The sequence below is a fragment of the Pygoscelis adeliae genome, unplaced genomic scaffold, assembly GCF_000699105.1.
Source record: "Pygoscelis adeliae isolate BGI_AS28 unplaced genomic scaffold, ASM69910v1 Scaffold124, whole genome shotgun sequence".
NCBI lineage: Eukaryota > Metazoa > Chordata > Aves > Sphenisciformes > Spheniscidae > Pygoscelis > Pygoscelis adeliae.
Genome location: NW_008824791.1, coordinates 2362164 through 2376476, shown reverse-complemented (window position 1 = coordinate 2376476; position 14313 = coordinate 2362164). Strand labels below are relative to the sequence as shown.

Here is a 14313-nt window from a genome sequence, read left to right as displayed (position 1 = left end):
GTTTTGCTGGGGTTTTCTTGCTTGTTTTTGTTTTACCGCGGGAGGCTGTACTGTCCTCCAGCCCCCTCTGCCTCCCCAGGGGAGACAGGCAGCCACTGGACCCTCGATTAATCAACTTACAAAACTGGTCCTCAGCCCAGAGCCTGCTCAAGGTGCTGCTGCTGCCGTCTACGCCACCACCGGTCAGACCTCTGCTAATGGCTTTTCGCCAGTCCTTAACTCCTGGCTGGTCCAGGCTTATGCAGACTTTGCAACTGCTATTCAGCTGCTCAACAGCCTCCTCTAAACCAGACTGGAGAGCGGCTTTAGCTTAACCTGCCGTTACTGCAAAGAAACATCAATAGAAACTTGGGAATTACTCACACAAACCTCTTACGCACATTTTCAGATAACCCATTCTCTGGGAACAGTAACCAGGAGAACCACCAGACCCCAGTCTGCCGACTGTAACCGGTTTTGCAGCACTAAAATCTGAGGCTGCCGAAACACTCGGGCAGTTCCTCTTCTGACCGCTTCATCTGAGCAGAGCCACGGAGACCTGCAAACTCCTCCTATGAGAAAGGGTGTCTCGCTTCGTCAGCCGTCTCTTGCTGCAGTTGACGTGGCCTAGCAACACAAAGTGACCACATACCCTCTCTCTCCCAAAAGCTTGCTTGTCCATCAGCATTTGCCAGCTCCTTCAGTAAGAGCAACCCCTGTGGAAACAGCAAGTTTGTTTAACGGTAGTTTCGATTAACTAAGCCTAGGCAGCTTCTGCGCGCCAAAACCGGCCTCTGAAATCCAGGCTGGAAAGGGGTGCAAAGGTAAAGGCAGGAGTACTATCAGAGAGACAAATATTTGAGTTTCAGGCACTGACTACTGAAGACTGAGAACACTTATGCAAACCTCGTGCAAATTACCATCAAGCTTGAAAGCTTATTTACAATGTTTCAGTTAGGATCCTGACAAAGAGCCAGCAGACAAAGTGGAGACCTCCTACGTATCAAATGTGAAAGGAAACCAGAAAGGCTTTTTGATAAATGAGTTGTACAAACAGATACAGAACTCAACTGGTGAAAAAAGTACAGTGCTCTGTGGTTATAATTCTGCCAAGACCAGTAACGTACAAGAAAATACATACAATAATTGAATTTTACCGTACCAGTAAAACAAAAAAGTACACTGAGTGAGTCACCTTCCCCTAAATCTAGGGCTATATTCCACTTGTAGGTGGTGCAAGCGTTCCTTAACGTGTCTGAAACCAGTAAGATTTGCAACCCATCAGAAGCAAAGAAAGGACTTTAATAACAGTTTGTTCACTAGCAACACTACCATCACAAACAGTCGAACTGCAACCTGTATCTCCCTCGTGTGCTACTGAAGAGATGGATTGACTCTGGGGGAATTAACTTCAGTACATTTTGAAAGGCAAGCTACTGTTCCTCTTAATAAAAAGCAACCCAAAACTAGGCGATTTCTGTTACCTAAGCAACTACGCTTTCCACACCACGTGCATGCCTGGATGCCCTGTTGAACCACAAACCACAAGCTGCATCTCGTTTCTGCAAAATCCATTGCATCTCCATAACCTCGGTCCACAATTCTCTTTAGCTAACACATTTCCTTTAAACGGAAGTTACCTTATTTCAGACCTGTGTTTTCTAAGCATGTCCTTGCGTTCAGGAAAGCAAAGGAAGAAGACACGCTGTATGCCCTACTGTCCCCTGATACTTTCAGAGAGCGGAGGATGGATGAAATGTCTTAAAATTAGCGAGTCAATATTCAGAAATACCACCACCAGCACCTTCAACGTCCTCCAAGCCCAGCGAACAGAAAAGACAGGCCATTACTGTGACTTTCACTGTTCAGTTTCAGGTGTCCACAGCTTCCTGGAGCAAGCACAAATTGAGCTTCACCATTATTATATAGTAATTTAGAAATACACAAGTAAACAATATTCTCCTTGTTTGTCATATTAGGACAGACTTAGCAAAAGCTTGCTAGGTTTTATGGAGATCAAAGTCATGGACGGCATGACTTTTACGACAAAAAATATGTAGATTAGAAGGTCATGTAAATCAATGCTATTGGGATGTAGTACTCTTTGAGAAACTTTTTTAAGACTGTATTTTTCTGCATGATAGATTTTAGGACACTGCTTTTTGCAGTAGCAAATGCAAACATGATGGGAAGACTGACCAAGCATCAGTTTGAGGTCCGCAAAATCACTACCTTCTGAAGAAAATTGTTAAATGTATGTACGCACCTCACAATCCTGAGTCTCCTATTCATCCTCAGTCCTTCAGTCTATTATCTAGCTGCTTATCATTACTTCAGTAGCATGGCTAGCTTATTCAGGCTCACCTGGCTTTGTTAGTCTTCACAAATACTTGGCTCGATGCAAGGACTTCATGTTACTCATCCTCACTCAACTTTTCCCTCTCTCAATCTTTCCACTAGCCCAGCAGGAAAAGAATTTGAAGTGATCTTAAATTCATATTCACTGGGGAGCATATATAGATTGCTAACCATTCCATGGTCCACTTTCCTAAAATCTTCTGGAAAGCACAGGTTGTGTTACCATAGAGCACTTGCCAGAGCAATCCTAAGTAAGAAAATACAGCTTATGTGAACTGTAGGGGAGAAAATAGAGAAAAAAACCCACAAACCACCCCCAAAAACTCTCACAAAACCAAGAAAAAGATTCTTCTGTCCTAAGATAAACTTGTCTCAAATTACACTTACTTTTAAAATGTAGTTCCTCACTCCATTTACAGATGCATCTGTTGAAATACTGTGGGGTATGTTCTGTTCAAAATAGTAAAGTACTTCAAGTCCAATGAATTCCAGAAGCTAGGAAGCTAAGAGACAGCATGGCAAAGTCAGTGGGTAGCATCCTGAAGTTACAGTACTAAGCTTTCAACTAAAATACTAGAGTATCTTAGTGGAAAAAATACTGTTTGAACGTTATTTAAAGAAAAAGAAAAAGCCTATGCTGCTTGCTTTGTTACTGTCCATCAATCTTTTCTAATGTGACATCATTATATGCAAAAACAACTGTTCTCAGGAAATATACTGGTTTCTACTGGAGAAGAAAATTGTCATGAGACCACTCCTGGCAACCTTACTTTAAAAGTCATCTAAAATAGCAAAACTGAGAAATCCGTTTTTAAGTGACAGATAGGCCTCCAGAGGATAGAGTTACGGTTCTTTGGGTTTCAAGGAAAGGATAATCAGCACAGCCTTTATAAAGCTCATACAGAATTCACAGCCCGGAAAGCGAGAGATAACATGGGCTTAAAGTCTGTTGCACAGGGGCTTCCGTGGCCCCACTGAGAGCCAGTGGGGTGATTGATGTGCTCGAGGATTGCCAGTTACACTCGCCTCGCGGCCCTCTCTGCGGGTGCCTTGCTGCTTCCATCTTCATCCTCGTGACCAGGGCTCACAAGAGGGCCATTAGAAAGCGGGCATCAGCTGTCTTTTGCAGGTAATTCTTTTAAAGCTTTCTAATTCTCCATCAGGACTGCGGAATCGAAATAGAAGTCTCACAAGGTTATCAAATAGCTTCCTCTAAAATTGCAGTGCTTTTGTCTCACCTCAATGTGAGTGTCCCTCGCTTACTGTGCATTATTTACATGGAGACACCACGTCACAGGCGTGAAACTAAACCTAATGGATATCAAGTATACCTACCTTTTATAATACAATTATAGTTATTATTTTCTATTTAAAACCTTTTAATCTCTTGAGTAAGGTCCTTCTGTGGATTCTAGGTTTTGGCTAAAAAGGAAGACAACAATGAGAATTACTTATTTGGAAGCACTGATCACCTTTTACATTAATCAGCTCATGAAAATTGTTATTCCTTATCTTAGAAGATACATTTAACTTACCTTTAAAATATTTTGTCTAAAATGTATTTAAAATGTTGCACCTAGATAATGCAAAACGTTCTCCTTATGTAGCATATTTCTGTGTACTTACCACTCACGTATTTAAGTACAAATACTCTTAGCTGAATGCACTGATACATTTTGAAAGAGATGTTATTGACAACGCAAAGCATCAGAACCTGACGAAATCTTCTAATTTGTGCAATAATTATTACCTCTCAACTTACAACTGTGCAACTTATTGCCTCTCAAATATTAAGTGCACCATCAAAGCACTTTATAAGTATACATATATACATAACTTAGTGACAATCTATCAATGTATCCTAAATTTGATCACATTGCATTTGTAAAAATATGCAAAGATTCTGTCTGTAAGGTCTCTATTTTGTACATTTTAGCAATGTAAATGAGATTGCAGCCATTAAACATTTATGACTATACTTGCTTCCAAAAAATTGTACATTTATGATAATATGGGAAACATGTTGGTGCTGCGCATTAGTTTTATTCTATACATAAATGTCATCTTGAGCAAATAAGAAGTCAAGGTAGTATAAATTACTGAAAAAAACTACTGTAGTAAATAATTACAGAGCATATTAATAAAGAAAACTGTAAGAAACATTTTTTAGTACTTTGGTCACATATTGGTAAAATTTATTTTAAATGCAGAAACCAGACTGATACATGTGTCCACACACACAACACGCATAACACACATTTCACATGTAAGTATCAACATCTTCCATTTCAGTTTCTCAAATTTTGTTTCCACAGCACTATTTAGCTTTATTTTTAATAATGACTTCCATTAATTTATTTTAGATTAGCGTCAAAATAAAAGGGTAATATGTTTCTAGAAACTGAAGCTGTAAAAAAATAAGCCTACAAATTTAGAGCCTTTAAGCCAAAAAAATTTAAGTGGTGACATAGCTAAAGATAGTAAGATTGAGATTGCACAAGTAAATGTTTATGCAACACCCCCCCTCCACTTAATATTGTGTTTGTTTGAAGTGAAAAATGACTAAATCCTGAGAATAATCAAACTAAACCATGTTGCACTATCAGAATACAACAAAAGTATTCTCATGCTGACAGTCACATACAACTTGTTTCTTCCTTACACTAAACTAACAAACTTGGAACATTCCTCTCCACCCATTCCAAAGTTAATATTCTTAAGACTGATTTTTTTTTTCCCCACTCAAACATACCCTTTAAAAATCTTAGTTAATAATTTCATTTTGATTAATACGGTAAGATATTTATTCGTGTAACTCATTTCTGTAAGGGGTATGTGGGAAAGATTTCTAATGTCAAAATGCTGAATATACACATTGCATTGTTTTAACATCTAAAATCTTTTGGTAATAACATGTTATGGAAGACTGAGAGTGTAATAGAAAATCATCAAGTAATGCTGCTTCAAAAAAACTCTGAATGGGGGTTTCATCCTTGCTGTAATTAAGTGGCATAATGATATACCTTTACACAATATACCAATGGTTGTCTCCAACGTAAGAACAACAGCATATACAGAACATTTAAAAAGAAATATATCAAATTATAACCCTTGTTGCTTATGTATCACTTGTGATTTTTTTTTTAATGTAAAAATAAACACATTACATGGAAATACTATACAAGTCCTTAAAAATCTGGAGTTTCTTTTGTTTTCAAGATGGTATTTTAGTATTATCGAGATTAAAAAGTGCTGGAGCTTATATGCATTACTGGTTGGTTCAGTTTTCCATCAGAATTGGTGACTGAATTAGTGCAAAACTTTCATTATGTGCCATTTTCCTGTATGATGTATTAGACAATATAATGTTCAGCTCTATTTTTCCAACAGCATTTTTTACCTATGCCAAACTCAGTTAACAAAACAAAGAAAACAACACATAAAAAAAACTTTCAGACAATTCAAATAGCAAAATTTTGTATAAAATGTATTTATCTTAAACTTCCCTTTCTAGCTCCTCCCCCTTCAGATTGCCAGAAATACGAAATAAGCATCTGGTAATGTAATCTCTAATAAGAGGTATTGCTACTGTAAGAGAAACTTAAGAGTCAAACATACTCTACTTGTATGCATTTGACTATCAGCTTTCTAATGCTTTCTAGGTTTCATTTTTTTGGTAGTAGGTATGCGTGTCCACTCAAACTTTCAAATAATTTTATAAAAAGTTAGAAAAATATACTCAATATTTGTTGCATAACCTTCCTATATTCACTCTATCATACATGAATCTTACAAAATGCTTTAGAACCATTTATTAGCTGCAAAAATACCAAGCACTGCGCAGCACCTGGAGAAAGGTCTTGGTGAGAACATACAATCCAGTATTACGTGATCTTGAAGGTATTTTTCTTCAGGTTTACAGCTATGTATTTTCACAAGTAAACCCAATAAATATTCAATACCATGTTCATATGAGCATCCATGGACACACAGACCTTTCTTGATCTCATGCTAAATCCTGAAGAAGAGCTGGTGACGTGAAAAGTAGATGACAAAGTCTGATCAACTAAGTACGACAGATTGAACTCCAAGTTTAATTGTCACCAAGGCATTTTGCAACAAGCTGAAAGACTGTCATTTTTAAAATTTTCCTTCAAGGGCAAAAAACGTTTCTGATATAATTTTTTTATAATGTTTTTAAAATGCCATTTGTGATCCAGTTAAGCAATGACATCATGGGTATCACTGTTGGGTCTTTGGCGTATAGTCAGCGGGGGCAGAGGCTTTCCATAGAAATCTGCATAAGAAATGCCAGAGAAGAAAAACACATTAATCTGTTATTTACCATCTCCCTTGCTTAAAGGCTGTTTAAATAAGGTAAATTCTTGCTTCCTTAATGAAAGCTAGGTAGCCTACAACTTCAGAGCCAATTCCTACAAGCAACTTTCAGACACAGTGCTAATTAATGTCTGGAGGTGTATTGGCCAAAACAGGGTTTAATTACATTTTGTTATACATGCATCAGCATTTGCAGGATCAAGCCCAAAGGTAATCTGTAAACATCCCTAAAAATAGGAAATGAGACATCAAAAGTGTACAAATAACAACTGAAAAAATGAAGTATCAAAATTTGAATGTTGCTGTAGTCACGTCTGCACTGCAGCAAGTTTTAAGTGACAGCAACGCTATGCAGCATCCAAAATTTTGGGACCATTCACCCATGGTGTCTATCTTGAAAGCCATACTAACTTTCTAAAAGAACTATATTAAGAATTTTTAGATAAAAGTGCAACATTATCTTTTGTCAATAAAGGAGTTTAAAGTAGTACAATTGTTCAAGACAAAGTTATTAAGTACACCAGAAGAGAATAACAAGTTTTCTCAAACATTTGTAATTCATATAAAAGAAAAAAACAAACATGCAGACTGGTACATGCAAAGCATTTCACAAGCAAAATAGTACCGTGAAAGACAGTAAGAGGAAACAGGTAGAAATCAAGAAAAAAATAAAAGCAGCTTTTTGAAGCATTCAAATCTCAATTTCATTTACACAGACAACCTCCTCCCTAATAAAGCCTTGATGGCCTGCCAACACAAAATTCAGCTTTAACAAATCATAATTTTCCAAGAAAAATATATTCCACTTGTTCTACATATGCAATAACTTGCGTTAAAATTGCATTCCTGAGCTAAAATTAACAAAAGCAAGAAAGTTGGTTTACGTTACTCTAAGAATATGTGTACATGTCTGTAGGATCAAGGTTTTAGTTATCCTCACATTTAATCAGTAAAATAATAACACTTTTATATTATTGTTGTAAATCCTTTGATTTTAATAGAGCTAATTCAGTGTTACAGCAGCACCTGAAAAGCAACAAAACTGCAACAAATGATTATAGGGTAAATGAAAACCTGTGCAACAGATGTTTTTATTAGTCAGTTTCTTGAGGTCTGGCAAACAACTTTAGGACTGGCAGGCAATTTTACCTCCTATAATGAGAGAGGTTTTATCACTCTTGCAAATGTATCCTCCAGTGGCAATAAATAGACACTCATTACCTAGTGTTGTGCTAGAATCATTAGCAAAACTGGAAAAATTGCAGTCTTTAGTGAAAATAAGTGTATAATTAAAGATATATATAATTCACTCTACTGCCCGTTAACTCTGCCTAAACATCCAACATAATGTTCTCTTCTAAGAACAACACAAAAATGACTCAATATATATACTAAATAGCCTGCTCACTAGCACTTAAATTTCTGAGTTTGCACATTAAATCATTAAGACAGATTTATGTCTCTGAGAACACCTAGCATTAAAAACCAGACTTTTGGAGGTTGTTTCAACCTCACACTGCACTAATTTTATATATTTCAGCAGCAAGGTCTACCACATATCTGTGACACTTTCAAAAAAATCATTTTTAAGACAAAAACAAAGGAATAACTGCTACCCTAACTGACAAAGGCCTGTACTAGAATGCATGAGAAACACCTGTTCCTGTGTTTTTCCATGGACTAGCAAAAATCAACACTACAAAAAGTCCTATCTGTTTTGAAGCTTAAGGGGGTTTCTTGACTTACATTGAGGAGCTATCACATGTTTCATTGATACACCCTTGGATGTGGATGTTGCGAGTACTCCTGAAAATAATCTCTATGCATAACCAAGGCTCCTTAAACTTTTAAAAGCAGACTGTTAAACACTTTTTTCTTTCCTTGCTCTTATGGAGAGCAAATTACGCTCTAAATTTTACCTGGAGTCCTGACAAAAGCATCTGCTGGGCATCCTACTGGAATTGAGGTTTTACAGCCTGGTCTACATGAAGGTAGGTGCTCATTTGCCCCGTATACAAAGACTTTTCAGCCACTTGGCCAATAACAGTTTGTCAAAGCAAATTGTTCAACAGAATGCAGTATTGCTATAAAAAACAGTGCACTTCAGAGAATCCAAAAAACCCACAGAAAAGAAAGTCTTACTAAAGTCCCACCTAAAGAAAATAAAAAAAACCCCAAACCAAAAAACTTTATGCTTTCACTGCAAATTGTGTCTTCAAGACATTTATATCAATTAATCATGAAACCAATAAGGAAACCAGGCCTTTTTATTTCACAAAGGTTGAATGGCTAAAAAACTTTTAAAACCACCTTTACAGTGAGTTTTGGGCAAAGCTGGGAAAGGAAAAAAAAAATCAAAATTAATTTATTTCTCTGCTGAAGGGACAGCCAAAAAGAAGTTGGTTTTCAGAAAGATGCAATTCAGGGAATATTCTAAAAAATGGAACAAAGGTAGGCTCCACTGCTCTTTGGAAAACTCAAATGAGTTTCCAAGCAGGAGCAGGTTCTCCGTCTGCAAAATATGTAAAAACTCATTGAAAAACACTGTTGCATGACAGAAAACGGGCAAGGACAGAGGGCAAGCTAAAATCAGTACAAGATGGACTTGGTAGTGTCAGGTTAACGGTTGAACTCAATGATCTTAAGGGTCTTTTCCAACCTTAAATGATTCTATGGCTCTCAAATGGTCTGAGTAAAAACCAACTGCTTTAAGCAAAGTAAGTAATTGATGCTCTTCGATATCAGGACCTAACTTAAGTTTTGACAATGCTGGACCATGTGTTTGAAGAGCTTTTTTCATTTTATAAATAGTGCTTTCCTAATAGATGTTTTCTTGCTTTCTCAGGATTTTCTGTGTCTGTGTGAATCTTGTGAGTGTCTCAGAATTCCTGAAAAAAACAAATCTCAGCGAAGAGCACGCAATGTCTTGAATTCAGCTGCAAAGTTCTGAGCACTCCAAGTTTCCTCTGATCTCAATGGTTACACCTCCGGTCAAGAGATTGTTACCCTGCCAACATCTTTTCCACTGTTAGATTCCAAAACACTTTAATTATTATCCTTATTTTACAAATGGACTAAATTAACACAGATCTCAGGTTACTAACTTACACACCTGTGAGTAGGGAACTTAGCTGAAGCAGTTTTTTTCCTCTTTGCCCTACCCATGCTCTTGCTACAAAATGCAACACCTCCCTTCAGCACAGACAAAAATTGAGTATCACTCCTTCCCTTTCTTCCCCTCCCTACCTCTTCATCTGGCTTTTCTTTCTTGCCGCCTTCTCTCTCTATGCCTTTAAAAAAAAGAGCAAGATGGTTTTATGATTAAGACTACAAATTACATTTTATGCACATGAATTATGCTCCTGTGAAAATAAACATCTAGTTTTTAGATGTTTATTTTCTAGATCTTAATTCCCCTTTAGGCATCTTTTGACTCTTTGGCAGAGAAGCTCCATGTTCTGTTGCTTCAGAACTTCAGCAGGTATGTCCACATGGTGCTGTACTACGTGATAGTAGTACAATCAGTTCAAGTCAGGGTTAAGCTCAAGGATCACTACAGCAACACTGAGCTCACTACAGCAACACTGAGCTCCTTTCTCTGCAAGTTCCTCAATTCGTGTTCTCTTTGTTCAATTTGTGCAAGTGTTCCCATTGCTTTAGTTTGGCTGCCCTCCTCTCATATTACTCCAGATGTCTCCACTTGGCTTTTCAAAATTTGAAAAACAAAAATGTAAGAAAAATGAAGAAATTATCATCTAAAACTGAGAAAAAGATGCAATATGAGCATATGAAAAACGATCTTCCATGGTCTTCCAAAAATAGAAAATAGTCATTATTGAAGACAGAAGTCAAGAATCTGCCTACTACACCTTGACATTTCCAGTTATTAAACTTATTTCTCCTACCAGTTTGTGAGCTTTCAGGGACACCGGCTCTTCAGGCAAAGCAGCAGATCCCAAGCCTTATCACTGACACCTCTCCTCGCAGACCAACAACCTAGTTTTCAGTTGGAAGTCTCACTACTTCTGCAATCAAATTTATGTTGGGCTTTTCATCATAGCTGGGATTGCAGTCCCTTATTTGGAGTTGCTAACATAATGCACTTAATTCAGAGGTGCCCACATGTCTTTAGCTTTCCTTCTCACAAGAAAACAACCCCAAACCAATGACAAAAATCTTACAGACTATGCTTTTAAAACCATATGGAAACAGTAGCAGCGGATAGAAGATATTTTAGACTATCTCAAGAGGCAACACAAGGAGTCAGCTTGCACACAGCAAATGAATCTGGAGGTGGGCTATGGTTCACAGAACTACAGAAATATATGGGACCCATTTGGGTTCAGTACTGTGAAGCGATTAGCACTTCCAGATCAGATCATAAGATCAGTGCGGAAACAAACAGGCAGCTTAGTGCAGAACCAGCCTGGATGTGGAAGAGCCACTATGGATCCCAAATTAATAAGCCCTGCTGGATCTCTGCAGTCCTGCTTAGGTGTTTCTGAAGTATCCTCTCTGCTGAGTACCTCAGACTTCTTCCAGTATCCAGGTAACCCAACTCCTGTCCCCACTGTATCAGATAATGATGAACTGTCTACATATGGACAATAGAAATAAACTTTGAAACTTTTATTTTGAATGCAGTATGTGTTTGAACTCAAAGTAACTGCTCCTGTTGCTCTTTGTTATATGGCATACTATAATATCTAGGTGCATGCTGCTGTGCAAATAACTTCAGATCATTAATAGCTTCTGATATCCCATGCCACTTCAAACTTCATAAGGAAATCTATGAGAACTTATTCTTTTTGGTAAAAAAAGAAATAAGACTTGAAAAATCAAAAAGATGCTTTCTACTAAGCAAAAGGGTTAGCTTTCCATCAACGAACATTGGCATTAAGAAATAAAAAAAAAATGAAGAATGAAATGAATGTAGAAGTGAATGAACAATGGATAATGCTTTAAAACAGTACAAAACCCAAAATATTTTCAATTACCAGCATGATGTGTTTCACCAAGAGGCTCAAGTTTTCGAAGTCTATTAAGTTTGGGAGTTCCCCAGCCAACTAAAGGAAAACAGACACAGTCAAAACACGCCACGACTGCACTTGATTCTGATGAAATGTACGGAAGCCAGTTCTCTTTGGGAGAAATCAAAGCATTTAGAAATGCCAGAAGTATGTATTATATTGTATATATGGTGAATAATGGTGAAATACTTTGAAAATAAACTGATTTACCCTTAGAAATATTGATATATTTAATCACTATTTCATCAGTGAGTAGTCAAGTTTCTGACTCTTTTTTGTGACAATATCATCTTCCCCCATGGAATAGGTCAAATCAATACTGCTGAAAGTTCATACCATGAAGTGGGAAACTGCATCAAAGATTTCCTAAAGAGTAAGGTTTAGTAGCATATCTCTGTATGGACACCATTCCAGTTTCATCATTCACAAATGAATATTTTAAAGGATTAATAACCACAAATTGAGACATCAATTATTGTTTGTTAGTACACTTACCTGGTGGAAGAGCTGGTGGTGGTGTAGGATTTTTGGGAACACTGTCCTCTGCATTAATAGGTTCTACTCTGTGGCCCCTTTTTAATTTTGGTTTTTTATTTTTTTTCTTACTGTTATCTATACCAAACAGAAATAAAGCGTTACATATCATACACTTATATTCAGAGAATCTCTTAGATCATCTTTTAATACAGTTGTTGGGGTGAGATACATCAGCGTTTTCAGTCCAAACTTAAACACAAAATTATGTGAAATGTAAAACTTACACAACACTTCGCTATAGAAAATAAACTGTAAGCATAAAATATATGCACACTCTATGTTTTAATAAAGAAATTCAACTTAGCTTGGTACTGATGGAAAGTGGACCACATATTTGATTATGATAAAAATGAACCTAGTTTCAGCTACAGTATCAGTCACACCAACAAACACGCACTTTTTCAAAGCAGATTTTCCAATACAATAATCTAATGATCCATTTTTATGTTTTCAATAGATTAAATTGACACGTGGTATCATGAAAAATAATACAGACAAAGGAAGAACTATGTGAAAAATAACATTAAATGACACATCAAAAGGAGCAGTTTTACCTGAATCAAGGCATTCTGAGGCTTGCTGCTCATTCTCTTCATGCTGTAAAAGCTGTGTAGTTGTAGAATTGCATGTTTCTAGTCTACTATCATTTGTATTTTGGCTACTGCTACTTGATAAGTGCTGGCCATCCATTTGTTCCTGCTCTGTTTGCGATTTCAAGACGATCGTAGCCTTTTCAGTCTCCAACCTTTGGCGCTTCTTTTCCTTTTCAATTTGTTTTTCATTCTAACAAAAAGTGTAAGAACTTTTTTTAACAACTTCTAATGCTGTAAACTGACTAATGAGACAGGAAGGTTATTTTAAAAATCAAAATATTCCTAAAATATTTTTCTGTCCCACATCTAGCATAGAAAATATTTTCAAATAGGTGAAGAAATTAAATTTCCAATATCCTGTCTAGAGGAAAGGGGGGGAGGACAGGAAAAAAGCGATTGACAGCGAAAGAAATGATCTTTAGGTATATAGCCTGTTTTCTTGCTTTCTTTTTGGTCATATGACAAAAAAAATGCTAGCTATATAAACAACATCAACAGTCCTGAGCAAAAGGTTAGAAAACTCCTCATTTCTTCCTCTTCTTTTTTAATGTTTTAGTTAAAACAAAATACACAAGCACAGAGTTTAAGTATCCAGAAAGTGCTAGAATGATTTAGTCAAATACCGATTGTGTCATACAGACTCAATGATAGGCTGTTTCACAGGTTCTGTATCACTAAATCACCATCTCTGCAATACTCGCAGCTCTGCTATACCCTTCTCTTCTTACTCTGTATGTTATTACAAAGCATATTATCGTGCATGTAGCTGACTTTACAAGGTAAATGGATAAGGGCGCTTTTGTCCTGGAGAGAAGCAAATGTTTGAATTACTTACTAGAAAAGTCTCTGAGAGTTTATGTGTTTCTTGAGATTAAGTTCTCTCAAGTTAGCGGAATTAAAAAATATGGTACAATAAATAAGAACTACCTGAACTCAGAAACACAGGTTACGGAAACTTTATATATTAATATGCTTTTCATATTTCAAAGCTAAGAAAACTTCTCAATTGTCTCAGTTTTCAACAGAAAACAGGTTATGCTCAGAAATCTAAATAGTTGAAGTAGTCAGGGAGATTTTCTATGACTCACTACATCATTAAAACACTTTACAGGAAACTAATAGACCTTGAATATTTTCCACTCCTGAACATTCAATAGTTTAATTAGGAAATGTGTTCAGTCATCTGTTTACAACACCTTTATTTTACTGTGTCTACAAAACTTTTTGTCCCCGAATCAATAATAGGGGATTTTCTTAACATGAAAGCATTGCTTCAATGCACACAAAACAAGGCTGCCAAGTTTAAAATAAATAAATAAAATAATGCTGTGCATACAGACTTAGGACAATTCTTTTAAATGAACTATTTTTCTCATTACCTCTCAGACATTTGTTAGTAGTAGGTCTAAAACGATCCAGATTTCCACATATTCTCATACCTCAGAGATTACAGCAGATATAGGCTGGAAGGGGTTTTC

At 36.6% G+C, this 14313-nt stretch overlaps 1 protein-coding gene across 1 annotated transcript in view; it reads right to left on the bottom strand.

The window, feature by feature from the left end:
• Window positions 1-6407: 6407 nt before the first annotated feature.
• ARL13B (ADP-ribosylation factor-like 13B) overlaps window positions 6408-14313 on the bottom strand; it is a 44641-nt gene continuing 36735 nt past the window's right edge. The window contains exons 6-10 of the mRNA XM_009323939.1: window positions 14275-14311; window positions 12797-13025; window positions 12201-12317; window positions 11673-11741; window positions 6408-6634 (exon numbers count right to left, since the gene is read on the bottom strand). Coding sequence (XP_009322214.1) covers window positions 6558-6634; window positions 11673-11741; window positions 12201-12317; window positions 12797-13025; window positions 14275-14311 — 529 coding nt within the window. The 3' untranslated portion in view covers window positions 6408-6557. The remainder of the gene's footprint in view (window positions 6635-11672; window positions 11742-12200; window positions 12318-12796; window positions 13026-14274; window positions 14312-14313) is intronic.